The following is a 17,040-nucleotide window of genomic DNA, read 5'->3' as shown; positions in this document are numbered from 1 at the left end:
TATCTATCTATCTATCTATCTATCTATCTATCTATCTATCTATCATCTATCTATCATCTATCTATCTATCTATCTATCTATCTATCTATCTATCTATCTATCATCTATCTATCTATATCTACCTGCCTATCTATCTGCCAATCTATCATCTATCTTCTATCTCTATCTGCCTATCTTTTATCTACCTATCATCTATCATCTATCTATCATCTATCTACCTATCTATCTATCTATCTATCATCTATCTATCTATCTATCTATCTATCTATATCTGCCTATCTATCTGCCAATCTATCATCTATCTTCTATCTCTATCTGCCTATCTTTTATCTACCTATTATCTATCATCTATCTATCTATCTATCTATCTATCTATCTATCTATCTATCATCTATCTATCTAATCTGTCTGCCTATCCATCTGCCTGTCCATCTGCCTGCCTATCATCTATCTATCTATCTATCTATCTATCATCTATCTATTGTCTAGCTTCTATCTATCTACCTATCTATCTATCTATCTATCATCTCTATCTGCCTATTATCTATCATCTATTTATCTATCTATCATCTATCTATCTCTATCTATCTATCTTCTATCTATCATCTATCTATTATCCATCCATCATCTATCTACTATCTATCTATCTTCCATCTATCTATCAATCCATCATCTATCTATCCATCCATTACCTATTATCTATCTATCTATCTATCTATCTATCAATCATCTATCATCTATCTATCTATCATCTATCTCTCCATCATCTATCTATCTATCTTCTATCTATCTATCATCTATCTATCATCTATCATCTATCTATCTATATCTACCTGCCTATCTATCTGCCAATCTATCATCTATCTTCTATCTCTATCTGCCTTTTTATCTACCTATTATCTATCATCTATCTATCTATCTATCTATCTATCTATCTATCTATCTATCTAATCTGTCTGCCTATCCATCTGCCTGTCCATCTGCCTGCCTATCTATCATCTATCTATCTATCTATCTATCATCTATCTTCTATCTATCTATCTATCTATCTATCTCTATCTGCCTATCTATCTGCCAGTCTATCATCTATCTTCTATCTATCTCTATCTGCCTACCTTTTATCTACCTATTATCTATAATCTATCTATCTATCTATCTATCTATCTATCTATCTATCTATCATCTATCTATCTATCATCTATCATCTATCTATCTATCTATATCTACCTGCCTATCTATCTGCCAATGCTATCATCTATCTTCTATCTCTATCTGCCTTTTTATCTACCTATTATCTATCATCTATCTATCTATCTATCTATCTATCTATCTATCTATCTATCTAATCTGTCTGCCTATCCATCTGCCTGTCCATCTGCCTGCCTATCTATCATCTATCTATCTATCTATCTATCTATCTATCTATCTATCTGTCTATCTTCTATCTATCTATCTATCTATCTCTATCTGCCTATCTATCTGCCAGTCTATCATCTATCTTCTATCTATCTCTATCTGCCTATCTTTTATCTACCTATTATCTATAATCTGTCTGTCTATCTATCTATCTATCTATCTATCTATCTATCTATCTATCTATCATCTATCTGATCTGTCTGCCTATCCATCTGCCTGTCCATCCACCTGCCTATCTATCTATCTATCTATCATCTATCTATTGTCTATCTTCTATCTATCTACCTATCTATCTATCTATCATCTCTATCTGCCTATCTATTATCTATCATCTATCTATTTATCTATCTATCATCTATCTATCTCTATCTACCTGTCTTCTATCTATCATCTATCTATTATCTATCCATCATCTATCTACTATCTATCTATCTTCCATCTATCTATCTATCTATCCATCATCTATCTATTTATCTATCCATCATCTATCTATCTATCTATCCATCCATTATCTATTATCTATCTATCTATCAATCATCTATCATCTATCTCTCCATCATCTATCTTCTATCTATCTATCATCTATCTATCTATCTATCTATCTATCTATCTATCTATCTATCTATCATCATCTATTTATCTTCTATCTAGGAGAGAAAGAACAGAGCAGGCAGGAGAGAACAAGCCTGCCTCGCTTGAAACGATCCTACGTCCTCCACCCTCTTTGTGAGGGGTGCTGCCTGAACATTATTATCTAAAGTTGCTGAGTGAGTGAATGATGGACACAGGCTGCCTGGTGACAAAGTCAGGAGTAGAGCTCTGTCCCTGCCTCAAATGCCCCAGACATTCCCATCCTGAGCTGCATGTGCCCGGCACACTGCTGGGCTCCAGGTACAAGTCCAGGTGGCGGTGAGGACTTGACCCAAGTGCAAGGGGGTAGGTCTTGTCCCCAGCTCTTCCTTGAGCTAACTCTAGGGCTTTATTGGGTGCTTCATCTGTAGACAAAGTAGTCGAGTCTCAACTCTGGCTGTATCTTGGAATCATCTTAGAGCCTTTTATAAAAGCAGGGCTGTCTGGCGCTGCCCCAGATGCATGTGACTCGGTCTTGCTACCAGAAGCCCTGAGTCTGGATTGGGTTTCCGGGCCTGTATGATTTTTTTTTAAAGATTTTATTTATTTATTTGAGAGAGAGAGAGAGAGAGAGAGAGTGTGTGTGTGTGTGTGTGTGTGTGTGTGTGTGTGTGCACAAGCAGGGGGAGGGGCAGAGGCAGAGGGAGAAGCAGACTTGCTGCTGAGCAGGGAGCCCCACCCAGGACTGGATCCCAGGACCCTGAGATCATGACCTGAGCCAAAGGCAGCCAGGGTCTGTATGTTCTTTAAAAAGATGCTTTGGCAATTGTGATGATTAACTTTCACCAGACTGAAGGAATTGTAACGATGCTTCCCTTTTATAACTAGAGGATTTTATTTATTTATTCATTTTTATGTTTGGCTAGAAATTGATGCCGGTGAAAAGGGACAATCAGTATGTGCTTTCACTTTGCTTTGGCTTATATCTTATTTTCTATAATTGTTACTGTGTGAATTAGTTAAATCCTTCCAGTTTAGCAAGCATATTGCTAAGTCTCCCTCATTGAAACAGAATGTAAGACCTGTGGAAGATCAACCAAATTGTGAAGGTCAAATGGGGTCATCCATTGGTGACAATGATAGAAACAGAAGCCCTTATTCAATCAGCAATCTCATTGGCAATGGAAGTATACACAGAAACTCAGTGACTTTGACCCAGAGCTCTTGTGAATATCAGTCCCCCACTGGGTCAATATCTGTAGCACTATTTAAATTCCGTCTCTATGAAGTTATCAGGAAAAAGTCAAAACACAGCTAATATTTTTAACACCGTGTGATACGTGGCCATGAGACACAGAAAATCACGTACAGAAAGTATCTGAGGGGTTGGGACTGTGTTCTTCAGTTTCACGGTCTCTTGCAAGTGTAGAGTTGGGGCAGGCAGGGAATAGCCAATCCTGGGCTCTGATGGGGATCAGGACACGCTCTACTCTGCAAACCAGGTCCTGTGCTGGGGGTGGTGAGTGCACGCCACATGGTGAATGGTGGCGTCTGCCTTCCTGCTCTCAGCTCAGTGATGGCTTCACCCTTGTGTTTTCTCCTGTTACAGATGGGCAGAAGAAAGTTCAAGAAGAATTTGACATTGACATGGATGCGCCAGAGACAGAACGCGCAGCTGTGGCCATTCAGTCTCAGTTCAGAAAATTCCAGAAGAAAAAGGCTGGGTCCCAGTCCTAGTGGAAGAGTCCCTTCCTAGTCTGCCAGAAGACACCGAATTCAAACATCATCTGTCAAGAAATTAAAAGAACAACACCCTAGAGAGAATTCATCTGCACACGATACACACATGCACGCCTGTCCTGCAATGCATGTACGGAGACCCGTGATATTTATTCCCTCATAGGAAGGTGTAGACAATGCAACTGTGAGTGGCTTAATCTCTGTTTATCTCTAGCATCATTCCTCCTGCAACTAACTATTTTCCTTGATGTTGTAATAAAATGGAGTTACGATGTGTGATTCAAGTGTCTGCTTTGTCTCTCCCTTTAGATTAACCTGGGAAGTGACCACTGCTATAGATGACTGTGGGGCAGGTGTCTGTTTTCTCCTTCCCTTAAGAGTTAGAGCTGAAACACGGTGCTTCTGCGAGAAGCCTTTCTGCTGGGAACAAGAGATCTACTCTTTGCCATGCCTGTCTCATCTGAAGAGTATCAACTGCCAACTGGCAATACATTTTCCTCTTATGATGGGAGTAGAGCCCTGTATCCTGGGGTGCCAAAGAGCCAATTTCCCAGGGGAATGATGACTCCCCCAGGAGAACAAGAAGGGGGAGGGCGGAGCATCGACGTTTGGCATGTGTCACGCAGATGTGCTCAGCAGGTGCATCTCACAACTCCAAGCGGACGCCCCCACTGCTGAGTCCATTCTCTCTGCACCTGCATGGCTCCAGAGGGAGTGTGGCTCTCTGGTCCCCCCGCCCCCCAACCTCCCTGAGCTCCTTACACTGTGATTTGCTACTTGCTAGGATCATTCACCACAACCTGCAATTTGGAGAAGCTGTCTGGCTTCTCTCCCTTCAAGAGAATATCCTCCCCTGAGATCCTTGCAGGTAAATGGTTTCACACACCCTGAAGGGGCTCCACAGGCTGGGAGGAGAGATCGTCCATCATATGGAGAGGATGCTTCACAGGGTAAAGGGCAGGGGGTTGGGTCCTTGCCTTGGGGCCCCAGGTGGTAGGAGCCCCAAACCACTGAATCTTGCTGTTGTTTGAGCTTTGCGGCACGAGAAGCTGATATGGAAGTTGCATCTTGTCTTCAGCACCCTGAGGGGGTCTGTGAGAGCACAGTGTTATTTTATTTTATTTTATTACATTATGTTAGTCACCATACAGTACATAATTAGTTTTTAATGTAGTGTTCCACGATTCATTGTTTGCATATAACCCCCAGGGTCACCTAGTTTCTTTCCTTTACCAGCTCCTTAACTAGGGATCGAGGTGGAGCATGAAGAATGGTGGAAAGAGGAAAGACAGGCTCTGTGTGTGTGCACCTGCTCACACTTGTGCTTGGGAGTGCAGGTATAAAGTGTGGTGGAAGGGGGCCAGGGGACGGCTGGGGTAGAGCCCATGCTGCAACTCTGGCTGGGCCCCGTTTGTGGCCACAAGGGTCGGGACCAAGAAAGATGCATCCGTTGGAAGATTAACTGTTTCAAAAACTCCATCTGAATATATGTCTAATATGTTTTGTGGGGAGATCCCTCCTACTGAACAATTCTCTGGGGCTTTTAGAGACAGGGGGTGGGCTCTGGGATTCCTCTGATGGGTTTCTAATTAGAGAAGTACTCAATAGGACTGCTTCAGTACCAGCAAACAACCAGGGCTTTCTGGGGCTCCTGGCAGCTGTGGACTCACTGCAAACAGGACAGCAGGTCGAAGGGACACTCCAGAGAAACCTTCCTGAGACAGCAGGGCAAATGCCACAGAAGTTATATGGGCTGCTCCGTAGTCTTTATGGAGGTAAAGAAAGGTGGGAACATAATTCAGATGAATTCCCTCTATGCCCCATCCTTCTGGTGCCCTCATTGTCCCTTCATTCTCTGAATAATGTCACATAAAGGTAGTGGCCCCCTTCCTGAGTGTGTCTGGCCCTGATGGCTGGTGTGGGTCTCCTCCCGCTCTGACTCACCTGGAAGCAAATCTGGTTTTACAGGAAGAATGCTCCCCCTTGAGGGGACTCTCCATGCAAAGCTGGAGAATCTAGGGAATGTTCTCCCACAATGTTCCAAAGGGATGGGAAGCACTCCTCAGTAATAATGGCCCATTGATGCAGAAGGAGGAGAGGGGGACCAGGGCTGTCATGTTGGAGAGGCCCTCAACAGCCCCAATACACCTCTCTCATCCCAATCACAGGACAAGGTTATGTCTGACCTCCTTTGCGCCATGGGAATGAATTTAATTTTTTGCTTCCCAGGGGGATTCATAAGAGTGTCAAAATCTAGCTAACAGCAAGGAGAAGAATCCAAATGTGCTCCCCTCTGCATGGGAATTAAGTATGTTGAGTTTCTGGTCTCATGGAGCCAGAGGAAGGAGAAGGGGCTTATGGCTCCAGGCTTGGAGGGTCTTTCTCTTCCCGTGGGCTGCAATGTTCATCCCTGAGGAGGGAACTTCCCCAGGGTGTGCCCGAGGAGGGATGCATAGAGCGTCAGCAAGCTGGAGCATCATTAACTTAATTTCATTTCACACATATTTATTGAACTCCTACCACGTGTATGTACCAATGCTGTGGCCATGCCTTGTCAAGGTGCTGGCAGCCTGGTGGGGAAGAGGTCCAGATAAACAGATGATAAAATGGAGAGATTTGTGCTGGGGACAGCTCATCCAGGCTTGGAGAATCACTCAAGTCTCCCTGAGAAACTGCTACCCCAGCAATGATTGGAAAGATGATGGGAGTCACTAGATAAATAAGGTGGGTTGTTGGAGTTGGTTGGTGGACAAGGGTCCAGGCAAGGCCCAGGAGAGGAGATGCTCAGCTTTGCAGAGGCGCCCGGTATTAGCACATCCCAGCCCGGGACACGTGGTTCTGTCATCCACACTTGGGCAGGCCAGGAGGCAAGACTCAATGCTTGAGACTTGGAACTGGATTGATCTTTGACTTTGAGTCGGCCAGGTGACTGCAGAGAAGTTACCTACTGGAGCAGCAGGTTTCCTTACCATCAAGGTGATGATCAAGTGTACTTAGGTGGATGTGAAAATGTTAGGAATTTAAACTGAGATAAAGTACTTGAGTGTCTGGCTGAGTGTAGGATGTCCAGTACATGAAAGACAGTGATGGCAGACCCACGTGGTAAAGAGTCCATCATTGAGTCCAGTGGCAACAACCTTTTTCCTGACTCAACCCCGATGCAGAATTTCCATGGGACTTGGTTTCTCTTGGTGATCGCCATTTGGGCCAGTGGTGGGCACCTGACCCAAGAGGTGGACTCAGCCAATCAGAATCCTTCCCTTGTGAGTCTGGACTAATGGTCATGGTTACTGAGCTAGTTAATGGAAAAGAGATGCTGAGTGGGGTCAAATCTGGTATTGTGACAGGTAAATCTCCAAAAATCTCTTCACAAAAAAGCAATTCCCCCCTTTTTTTCCAAGAAGCTGCAAAAGCCCATTTGGAGAGAGATGTAAGAGAGTGCCAAGAGGATTTGAGAGCCACGATATATGGGCCCAGGAGAGACAAAGGGTAGCTTAGGTTGAGTTAGTCATTTTGTTGCAATGAGCAGAAACCCATTCACATGAACTAAAAACAGAGAGAATTATTCAGGTCTCAGAGACATCTAAGAATAGAATATCCAAGACATCCAAGTAAAGAATAGAACACCATGGGCAGGCAGAATTACATTAAATTTATAAATAAACTGGGGTGTGATGGGGGAAGAAGTGACATGTTTATATTATTAACTTTACAGCATTTTATGACTTTCAGAGAAGTTTCATAGTTTTCTTCATAAAGGTCTTTTTATTCTATTTTTACATATTTCGTGGTTTTTGTTGTCCTTTTTAAAAAATTTTTTTATTAACACATAATGTATTATTTGTTTCAGGGGTACAGGTCTGTGATTCATCAGTCTTACACAATTCACAGCGCTCACCATAGCACATACCCTCCCCAATGTCCATCACCCAGCCACCCCATCCCTCCCACCCCCCTCCACTCCAGCAACCCTCAGTTTGTTTCCTGAGATTAAGAATCTCTTATGGTTTGTCTCCCTCTCTGGTTTCATCTTGTTTCATTTTTCCCTCCCTTTCCCTATGATCCTCTGTCTTGTTTCTCAAATTCCTCATATCAGTGAGATCATATGATAATTGTCTTTCTCTGATTGACTTATTTCGCTTACCATAATACCCTCTAGTTCCAACCACGTCATTGCAAATGGCAAGATTTCATTTTTTGATGGTTGCATAATATTCCATTGTATATATATACCACATCTTCTTTAGCCATTCATTTGTTGATGGACTTCTTGGTTCTTTCCATAGTTTGGCTATTGTGGACATTGCTGCTATAAACATTGGGGTACAAGTGCTCCTTTGGATCACTCCATTTGTATCTTTGGGGTAAATACCCAGTAGTGCAATTGCTGGGTCATAGGGTAGCTCTATTTTCAACTTTTTGAGGGACCTCCATATGGTTTTCCAGAGTGGCTGCACCAGCTTGCATTCCCACCAACAGTGTAGGAGGGCTCCCCTTTCTCTGCATCCTTGCCAACATCTGTCCTTTCCTGACTTGTTAATTTTAACCATTCTGACTGGTGTGATGTGGTATCTCATTGAGGTTTTGATTTGGATTTCCCTGATGCAGAGTGATGTTGAGCACCTTTTCATGTGTTTTTTGGCCATTTGGATGTCTTCTTTGCAGGAATGTCTGTTCATGTCTTCTGCCCATTTCTTGATTGGATTATTTGTTCTTTGGGTGTTGAGTTTGGTAAGTTCTTTATAGATTTTGGATATTAGCCCTTTATCTGATATGTCATTGGCAGATATCTTCTTCCATTCTGCCGGTTGTCTTTTGGTTTTGTTGACTGTTTCCTTTGCTGTGCAAAAGCTTTTTATCTTGATGAAGTCCCAATAGTTCATTTTTGCCCTTGCTTCCCTTGCCTTTAGCAATGTGTTTAGGAAGAAGTTGCTGCGGCTGAGGTCAAAGAGGTTGCTGCCTGTGTTCTCCTCAAGGATTTTGATGGATTCCTTCTAAATAGAATCTTTGCTCAAAGCTTTTCTAGTTGGTTTTGCTGTTACCTAGGAAAACTACTGATATCTGTGTATTTAAGTCTGTAACTACTCATCTTACTGAACTGTATAATATCTGATGGTTTTTCAGTGGATTCTTTGGGATTTCCCAGTAGACAGTCCTATCATCTGCAAAGAACAATAATTTGTCTCTTTCCCTCCCCCCCTATTTTTAGCTCCTTTCTTTTTCCTTGTCTTCCTTATACTTCATCCTTGCACTTTGAGGGAGGCTTGGGGATTGTGTCAGCCTTCAGTGACAGTGATAGACCATCTCTTGAGGTGTTGTTCTCACAGCTCATCTATTTTGGGTTGACAGATTTTAACTTCAGAGGGTCATGTATTCTCAAGTCCTATAGTCTTCTTGTCATACCTTTGAAGGAACAAATTTTGTACACCCTGAAGATTAGCTTGCATAAATTAGTAGAATTGTAAGGGAGGAGTGGAGAGGAGAAAGAGTTTAGGCTTGGAGCTTATTTAGGGTTTGTGCTTAAGGTGAGGATTCTCATGAATGGCATTTCCCCCACATCAGCTCCTTTGAGCCTGCCCCTCTGTCTTTGCATCCTTTAGTTCTCAGCTGTCATGCTACTTCCTGGAGTAGTTGAGTTAAAACTACCCACCAGCAAAGATAAATCTCCAAATCCTGGGGGCTGCACCCCGTAGAATTTTTTTCTCACAGCAGAGCCTGATGGAAATGTTCTGAGTCATGGCCAATCTCCATGTGGTAGATGGCATCAAAGGTTTGTAAGGGACCAGATCTAGAGGTGATCAGTTCCAATGGCCAGAATGCTGGCACATGCACTTTTTTTCCTTTCCTTTCCTTTTCTCTCTCTCTCTCTTTTTTTTTAGAGAGAGCATGCATGGGAAGGGAAGGGGCAGAGGGAGAGGGAGAGAGAGAATCTTAAGCAGGTTTCATGCCCAGTGTGGAGATTGATGCAGGGCTTGATCTAAGGACCTGAGATCATGACCAGAGCCAAAATCAAGAGTTGGATGTTTAACCGACTAAACCACCTAGGTGCCCCAACCACGCCTATTTTTAAGGGAAGCTGGGAACGTAGTCCACCTAAGTGCTCAGGAGGTAGAGGAAACAGGTTTTGGTGGACACACTACAGTTTCTGCCACAAGCCCTCCTGTCCTATCCCCACCTCACACTTGAGGTCCTATTCTTGATGGCACTTATTACAACTTTAATCTCACATATGCTTATGTGATTCTTTGATTAAGGCTGGCCTCCTCTGCTCAGCTCCATGAGGTCAGGAACAATCATTTTATGGGCAATTTAGTTGTTGAGCAAATACTTGCCTTGAGAATTAATGACTACACACGTGCCTAAGTTTGTTGCATGTGCTTTACAGAAAATGTCTCCGCCAACATATTTGAGGGCAGAGGGACATAGAGAAATCCTGTGCTTTCATTCAGGAAACAGCCCAGAGAGACCATGATTTGGTCAGAGTTCAAAGTCAGGCTGTAGTCTTTGGTTTTTCATTTTTTTTCTTTTTTTTTTTTTAAAGATTTTATTTATTTATTTGAGAGAGAGAGAACACATGAGAGGGGTTAGGGTCAGAGGACGAAGCAGACTCCCTGCCGAGCAGGGAGCCCGATGCGGGACTCGATCCCGGGACTCCAGGATCATGACCTGAGCCGAAGGCAGTCGCTTAACCAACTGAGCCACCCAGGCGCCCTTCATTTTTTTTCTAAAGAGGGTCTTAGAAAGCCAGCCCTGGTGTAGATTTTCTTGTCACCCCAGTTTATGATGGATAGGCATACGATGGAGTCCAGCACAGATGGTCACTGATGCATAGGTACATTTCTAGTCCACCTCTCTCATGGAAAGAAAAAAAAGCAAACAAATCCCCAAGCTTGTGGTGGCCTCAAGGACAACTGCGTTCTGAATACTGCAAATCCAGGATTCTACTTATATGTTTTTTTCATGTCATTCCTTCCATAGAGAACATAGCCCCACCTTTCCATTCACCCATCCTGGGAGAGAAGACCTCCCTGGACTATGGTCCGTGTAGCCAGGCTTTGACCTCGACTCAGTCACTATTATTTATATTATCCCGTAAGAACTATGACTTCCTCCTGCCTCAGTCTACCTCTCTATAAAGTAGGTATAATAAGGCCCCAGGATGGTAGGAGGGGAATGGATGGAGTCTTTTCCATGTGTCAGCCTGAAGCCAAGATGCTGAGCACTTTATGTGTATTAATTCATGTGATCTTAGCCATCTTAGGAAGTAGGTACTTACTCCCCATTTTACAGATGAAGGTATTAAGTCTGAGGGAGGATAAGGCAATGCTCAAGGTTGTCCAGGTAGTGAGGGGTGAGATGGAGTTTCTCATCTGGGTCTGACTTGAAAGCACGGTCTTTGACACCTACATCACCCAGTGTGAGGCACTGAATACCAATGTACCTCATAACCAGTGATATTTCTTATCCACATAGGGCATCGTTCAAGTTCTACAGTCCTCAGCGACCCCCATGGTGCCTCCCTCATCCATTCAGGTCTTTAGGGGGTCCTCTTGACTTTGAATTCCGACAGTGGTGGTGGCAGATAGAACAATGGCCCACAAAGGTGCCCACAATCTAGTCCCCAGGACCTGTGACTACATTACCTTACACGGCAAAACAGACTGTAGATGTGATTAAGTCAAGGATGTTGAGATGGGGAGGTTATGCTCGTTGTCTGGGTGGCTCAATGTCATCGTGGAGTCCTTGTAACAGGAAGACAGGCAGGTTGTATCAGAAAAGATAGGGCTACTGAGCTAGGCTGGGGAGACAGCCTTGGAAGATGGAGGAGAGCCTGGGAGCCAAGGAGTGTGGGTGGCCTATAGAAGCTGGAAAAGGTAAGGAAGCAGATCCTCCCTGGAGCTTCCAGAAGGAAATCAGCCCAGCCAAAACCTTGACTTTACTCCATAAAACTCATTTTGGACTTCTGACTTCCACAACTGTCACAGTAAATTTGTGTTGTTTAAGCCACTAGATTTTGGGAATTTGTTGAGAAGCAATAGGAAACTAATACGGTGGTATTTTCTTGTCCCTTAACACTCGGTGTGGTCTTGTAACTTTAACAGTTACCCATGTGTAGCTATTATCACCCTAGACCACAGTTTATCTCTCTCCATAAGGACGGTGCAGGCACAAAAGAGGGGTTGTGAAAAAGTCTGTTGGGTCCAAAACTGTGGCCCAGTGGTAAGGCCATTGAGAAGGCCAGCAGATCACTGTGTCACCAGGCCCTGTCTCTGGGGATGGAAGCTGCACACACAACTTCATCACACTGCAGTCTCCATGGGACCCCCTCAGACAGGGAGGTGTTGATAGTTGAAGGGAGCCAGCAGTATTATGGGGTCTGTAGCTGCTGGGACCAGACCACTGTGGCTGAATTCAACCCATGGCAGTGTCCTGCCTTGGAGGCGGGCCAGCATTAGCTGTCATCGCTGATTCTCTTGTGGTGGTTCAGGTATAGCTCAGGCTCTTTTGTGTGTTTTGTTTGCAACCAAGCCAGCAACCTGTGCAGCACCAGGGCCCCGAGCCAAGCTGATGAACACAGTGGCCACAGGAATGGCTTGGCCACTGCAGTGCTGTGAGCAGAGAGGGAGCAATGCAGGCTCTGCACCACTTGTAATATTCCTCCGGTGTTCCCATCCTCCCACAGCAGTGAAACTCTGAGCAAAGGAAGATGTGCATCTTCTCATTTTAATATTAAATCTCCACCATCCTCCCGGTGTAGATTAACAGTGGGGTGAGACAACTTTATTAATTTGATAACCTCCTAGGTGGGCATTCAGTGGTGAGGGACCTCCATGGAGCTGTTCATGGAAAGGCTGGGCTTGGCTTTTATGATTGTCTGGGTCTAAATGAACAAAGGCATTTTCTAGCTCCTTAGGGAATTGCCAGGCTCTCAATCTACCTCTTACTTACTCACTACAGCCCCTTATGTGCTTCATGCTCATAAATCAAAGAGCATTCAATGTTGCAAACCACTGTAGGGATCTCATTCACCCTGCATTTTATAAACAAATAAAGCAAAGTTTGGAGTAATGGAGTGGCTTATCCATGGCCTCATGGTCAAGCCCTGGCCCAGAGTCCTTCAGGGACAGTGTCTCCTGGCAAGCTAAGACCACAAACAGAGCTGATGCAGCCTATCCCAGCTTCCCATCAGACACGTGAAGCTGCACTTGGCCGCACCCTGGCCCCTAGAGACCCTTGCCAGCCAGGCTGTACGACCTTCTGCCAACATTCCCTGGGAGTGGAAGAAGAAGGAAGATCAGAAGCAAACAAATAGTGGGCTACACCACAGCTATTTTAGTGCAAATCTTGGGAGAGTGAAGAGGAAGAGGTGTGGCAGTCAGGATAAGCCCAGCTGCTTTCACTAACACCCTAAAGAATAGTGGCTTCCACAAGAGGGCTGTCTCATGTGGCAGTCTGTGTTAAGCATTCCAGGGCTGTGTGGGCGCCTCCTGGTGTCAGGAACAGTGTTCCTACCAACCTGCTGTTCCACCACCCACTGGCCCCGCCCTTTCCCTCTTGGTCACTGTTCTAGGAAGGGGACATGGGGATGGACACCTGGAAGGATGGATACAGAGGGACGGCACACGCGGTCTGTGCCACATGGGACATCTTGTGGCCTAAACTATGGAGATGGGTGTGTGTATGGCCCAAGTGCTCCAGACAGTTGTCATCTGTCCAGTCCTCTTGGCAAGCGTGGTCTTGGGATGTGTGACTGATGCGGCATAGCAGATGTTTTTAGTGCCTGCCCAGAGCTCCCCAGTTAATGTGACAGCCTCCTCTTCTGAGCCCCTGTGACTCCCCTGGGGCTTCTCCCAGCCTGCATGCAGGGCAGCTAGGGTTTGACAGGGTATCCCTGCCACTCCGTGCAGTGCCAGCCAATGCCTGATAGGGGTTGGAGGATAACTATCCCAGTTTCCTCGCTCTTTGGGTGAGCTCACTCCAAGGCTGTTCCCTGAGCACAGAGCAACCTTGGTTGGCTTTGCTCCCTCCCATGTCATGTCCTCACTTCCCTCCCCACACTCCCTTAGATAACCTCCTAGATAAACCACTTACATTTCAATCCTTGCCTCAAAGTTTACTTCCGGGGGAAGCCAGCCCTAGACATATGGTGAAGGAGACATGTGGGCATTTTTAGCTAAAACTCCAGGTTCTAAGGATTCTGGATCATATGTTTTGTTTACATCCTATTTTTCACAACCTCTTTTTATTAAGAAATCAGCCTCTTTTAAAAAATATTTTATTTTATTTTATTATGTTATGTTAGTCACCATACAGTACATCATTAGTTTTTGATGTAGTGTTCCATGATTCATTGTTTTTGTATAACACCCAGTGGTCCATGCAGTACGTGCCCTCCTTAATACCCATCACTGGGCTAAACCATCCCCCTCCCCCCTCGCCTCTAAAACCCTCAGTTTGTTTTTCAGAGTCCATAGTCTCTCATGATTCTTCTCCCCCTCCAATTCTCCCCCCTTCATTTTTCCCTTCCTTCTTCTAATGTCCTTCATGCTATTCCTTATGTTCCACACATAAGTGAAACCATATGATAATTGACTTTCTCTGCTTGACTTACTTCACTTAGCATAATCTCCTCCAGTCCCATCCTTGTTGATGTAAAAGTTGGGTATTCATCTTTTCTGATGGCTGAGTAATATTCCATTGTATATATGGACCACATCTTCTTTATCCATTCATCTGTTGAAGGGCATCTCGGCTCTTTCCACAGTTTGGCTATTGCGGACATTGCTGCTATGAACATTGGGGTGCATATGGCCCTTCTTTTCACTTCTGTGTCTTTGGGGTAAATACCCAGGAGTGCAATTGCTGGGGCACAGGGTAGCTCTATTTTTAACTTTTTGAGGAACCCCCACACTGTTTTCCAAAGTGGCTGTGCAACTTGCATTCCCACCAACAGTGTAAGAGGGTTCCCCTTTCTCCACAACCTCTCCAATATTTGTTGTTTCTTGCCTTGTCAATTTTTGCCATTCTAACTGGTGTAAGGTGGTATCTCAATGTGATTTTGATTTGAATTTCCCTGATGGCTAATGATGATGAACATTTTTTCATGTGTCTGTTAGCCATTTGTATGTCTTCTTCGGAGAAGTGTCTGTTCCTGTCTTCTACCCATTTTTTGACTTGATTATTTGTTCTTTGGGTGTTGAGTTTGAGAAGATCTTTATAGATCTTGGATATCAGCCCTTTGTCTGTAGTGTTATTTGCAAATATCTTCTCCCATTCTGTGAGTTGCCTCTTTGTTTTGTTGACTGTTTCCTTTGCTGTGCAGAAGCTTTTTATCTTGATGAAGTCCCAAAAGTTCATTTTTGCTTTTGTTTCACTTGCCTTTGGAGATGTATCTAGAAAGAAGTTGCTGTGGCCGATGTCGAAGAGATTACTGCCTATGTTCTCCTCTAGGATTTTGATGGATTCCTGTCTCACATTGAGGTCTTTCATCCATTTTGAGTTTATCTTTGTGTATGGTATTAGAGAATGGTTGAGTTTCATTCTTCTGTATATAGCTGTCCAATTTTCCCAGCACCATTTATTGAAGAGACAGTCTTTTTTCTATTGCATATTTTTTCCTGCTTTGTGTAAGATTATTTGACCATAGAGTTGAGGGTCCATATCTGGGCTCTCTATTCTGTTCCATTGGTCTGTATGTCTGTTTTTGTGCCAGTACCATCCCGTCTTGGTGATCACTACTATATCATTCTTAAAGGGTCTATCCAACAAGAAGATCTAACAATTGTAAATATCTACACCCCCAACATGGGAGCAGCCAACTACATAAGCCAACTGTTAACCAAAATAAAGAGTCATATTGATAATAATATGTTAACTGTAGGAGACCTCAATACTCCACTCTCAGCAATGGACAGATCATCTAAGCAGAAAATCAACAAAGAAACAAGAGCTCTGAATGACACACTGGACCAGATGGACCTTATAGATATATACAGAACATTCCATGCTAAAACAACAGAATACTCATTCTTCTCGAGTGCACATGGAACTTTCTCCAGAATAGACCACATACTGGGTCACAGATCAGATCTCAACCGATATCAAAAGATTGAGATTATTCCCTGCATATTCTCAGACCATAATGATTTAAAACTGGAACTCAATCACAAGAAAAAATTTGGAAGAAATTCAAACACTTGGAAGCTAAAGACCACTCTGCTCAAGAATGTTTGGGTCAACCAGGAAATCAAAGAAGAACTTAAACAATTCATGGAAATCAATGAGAACGAAAACACATCGGTCCAAAACCTATGGGATACTGTAAAGGTGGTCCTAAGGGGGAAATACATAGCTATCCAAGCCTCACTAAAAAAAATAGAAAAATCCCGAATTCATCAACTAACTTTACACCTTAAAGAACTAGAGAAAAAGCAACAAATGATGCCTAAGCCATGCATTAGAAGAGAAATAATTAATATTAGAGCAGAGATCAATGAATTAGAAACCAGAAACACAGTATATCAGATCAACGAAACTAGAAGTTGGTTCTTTGAAGAATTAATAAGATCGATAAACTGCTGGCCAGACTTATCCAAAAGAAGAGAGAAAGGACCCAAATTAATAAAATTATGAATGAAAGGGGAGAGATCACGACTAACACCAAGGAAATAGAAACAATTATTAAAAATTATTATCAACCACTATATGCCAATAAATTTAAGCAACCCAGAAGAAATGGATGCCTTCCTGGAAACCTATAAAATACCAAGACTGAAACAGGAAGAAATTGACAACCTGAATAGGCCAATAACCAGTAATGAGATTGAAGCAGTGATCAAAAACCTCCCCAAAACCAAGAATCCAGGGCCTGATGGATTCCCTGGGGAATTCTACGAAAAATTCAAAGAAGAAATCACCCTCTTAAGATTAAAATAGGCAAGAAGTGATTTAGTATTTATCCATCAAGAGATGTTGTCCCTTTCCTTGAAGAAAAAGCTTGTCTTCAGGGAGAAGGAAGGTGGAGTGGGATGGTGTAACCAATCTGCTTTGTGTTGGGCTCTGGATGAGTCCTGTAGATACAAAAATGAAGGAGACATAACCTCTCTGTCCCCCTGAAGGCTGCCTCCAGTGGGAGATTGAAGATGTAAGAATATGAGGAGGCAAGTAAGGCCGAGCATGCAAACGTGTCACATGGAGCTCATGTGTATGAGAGAGAGGGCGTGTCCTTGAGCAATGGAGGGGTCACCATGGCCAGGTTGAGGGGCAGAAGCTTCTTGGACTGAACAGATGGAAAGGGGAGAGAGGACAGTCCAA

The 17,040-nt window shown here is 43.6% G+C and overlaps 1 protein-coding gene across 1 annotated transcript in view; it reads left to right on the top strand.

Moving 5' to 3' along the window:
- The window catches only part of PCP4 (Purkinje cell protein 4), a 54,599-nt gene extending 50,594 nt beyond the window's left edge, over positions 1–4,005 (top strand). The window contains exon 3 of the mRNA XM_036116980.2: positions 3,596–4,005. Coding sequence (XP_035972873.1) covers positions 3,596–3,723 — 128 coding nt within the window. The 3' untranslated portion in view covers positions 3,724–4,005. The remainder of the gene's footprint in view (positions 1–3,595) is intronic.
- The last annotated feature ends 13,035 nt before the right edge of the window (positions 4,006–17,040 follow it).

The sequence above is a fragment of the Halichoerus grypus genome, chromosome 1 (assembly GCF_964656455.1).
Source record: "Halichoerus grypus chromosome 1, mHalGry1.hap1.1, whole genome shotgun sequence".
Taxonomy (NCBI): Eukaryota; Metazoa; Chordata; class Mammalia; order Carnivora; family Phocidae; genus Halichoerus; species Halichoerus grypus.
Note: the sequence above shows the minus strand (reverse complement) of the source record. Positions and strands in the feature narration are given on the sequence as shown.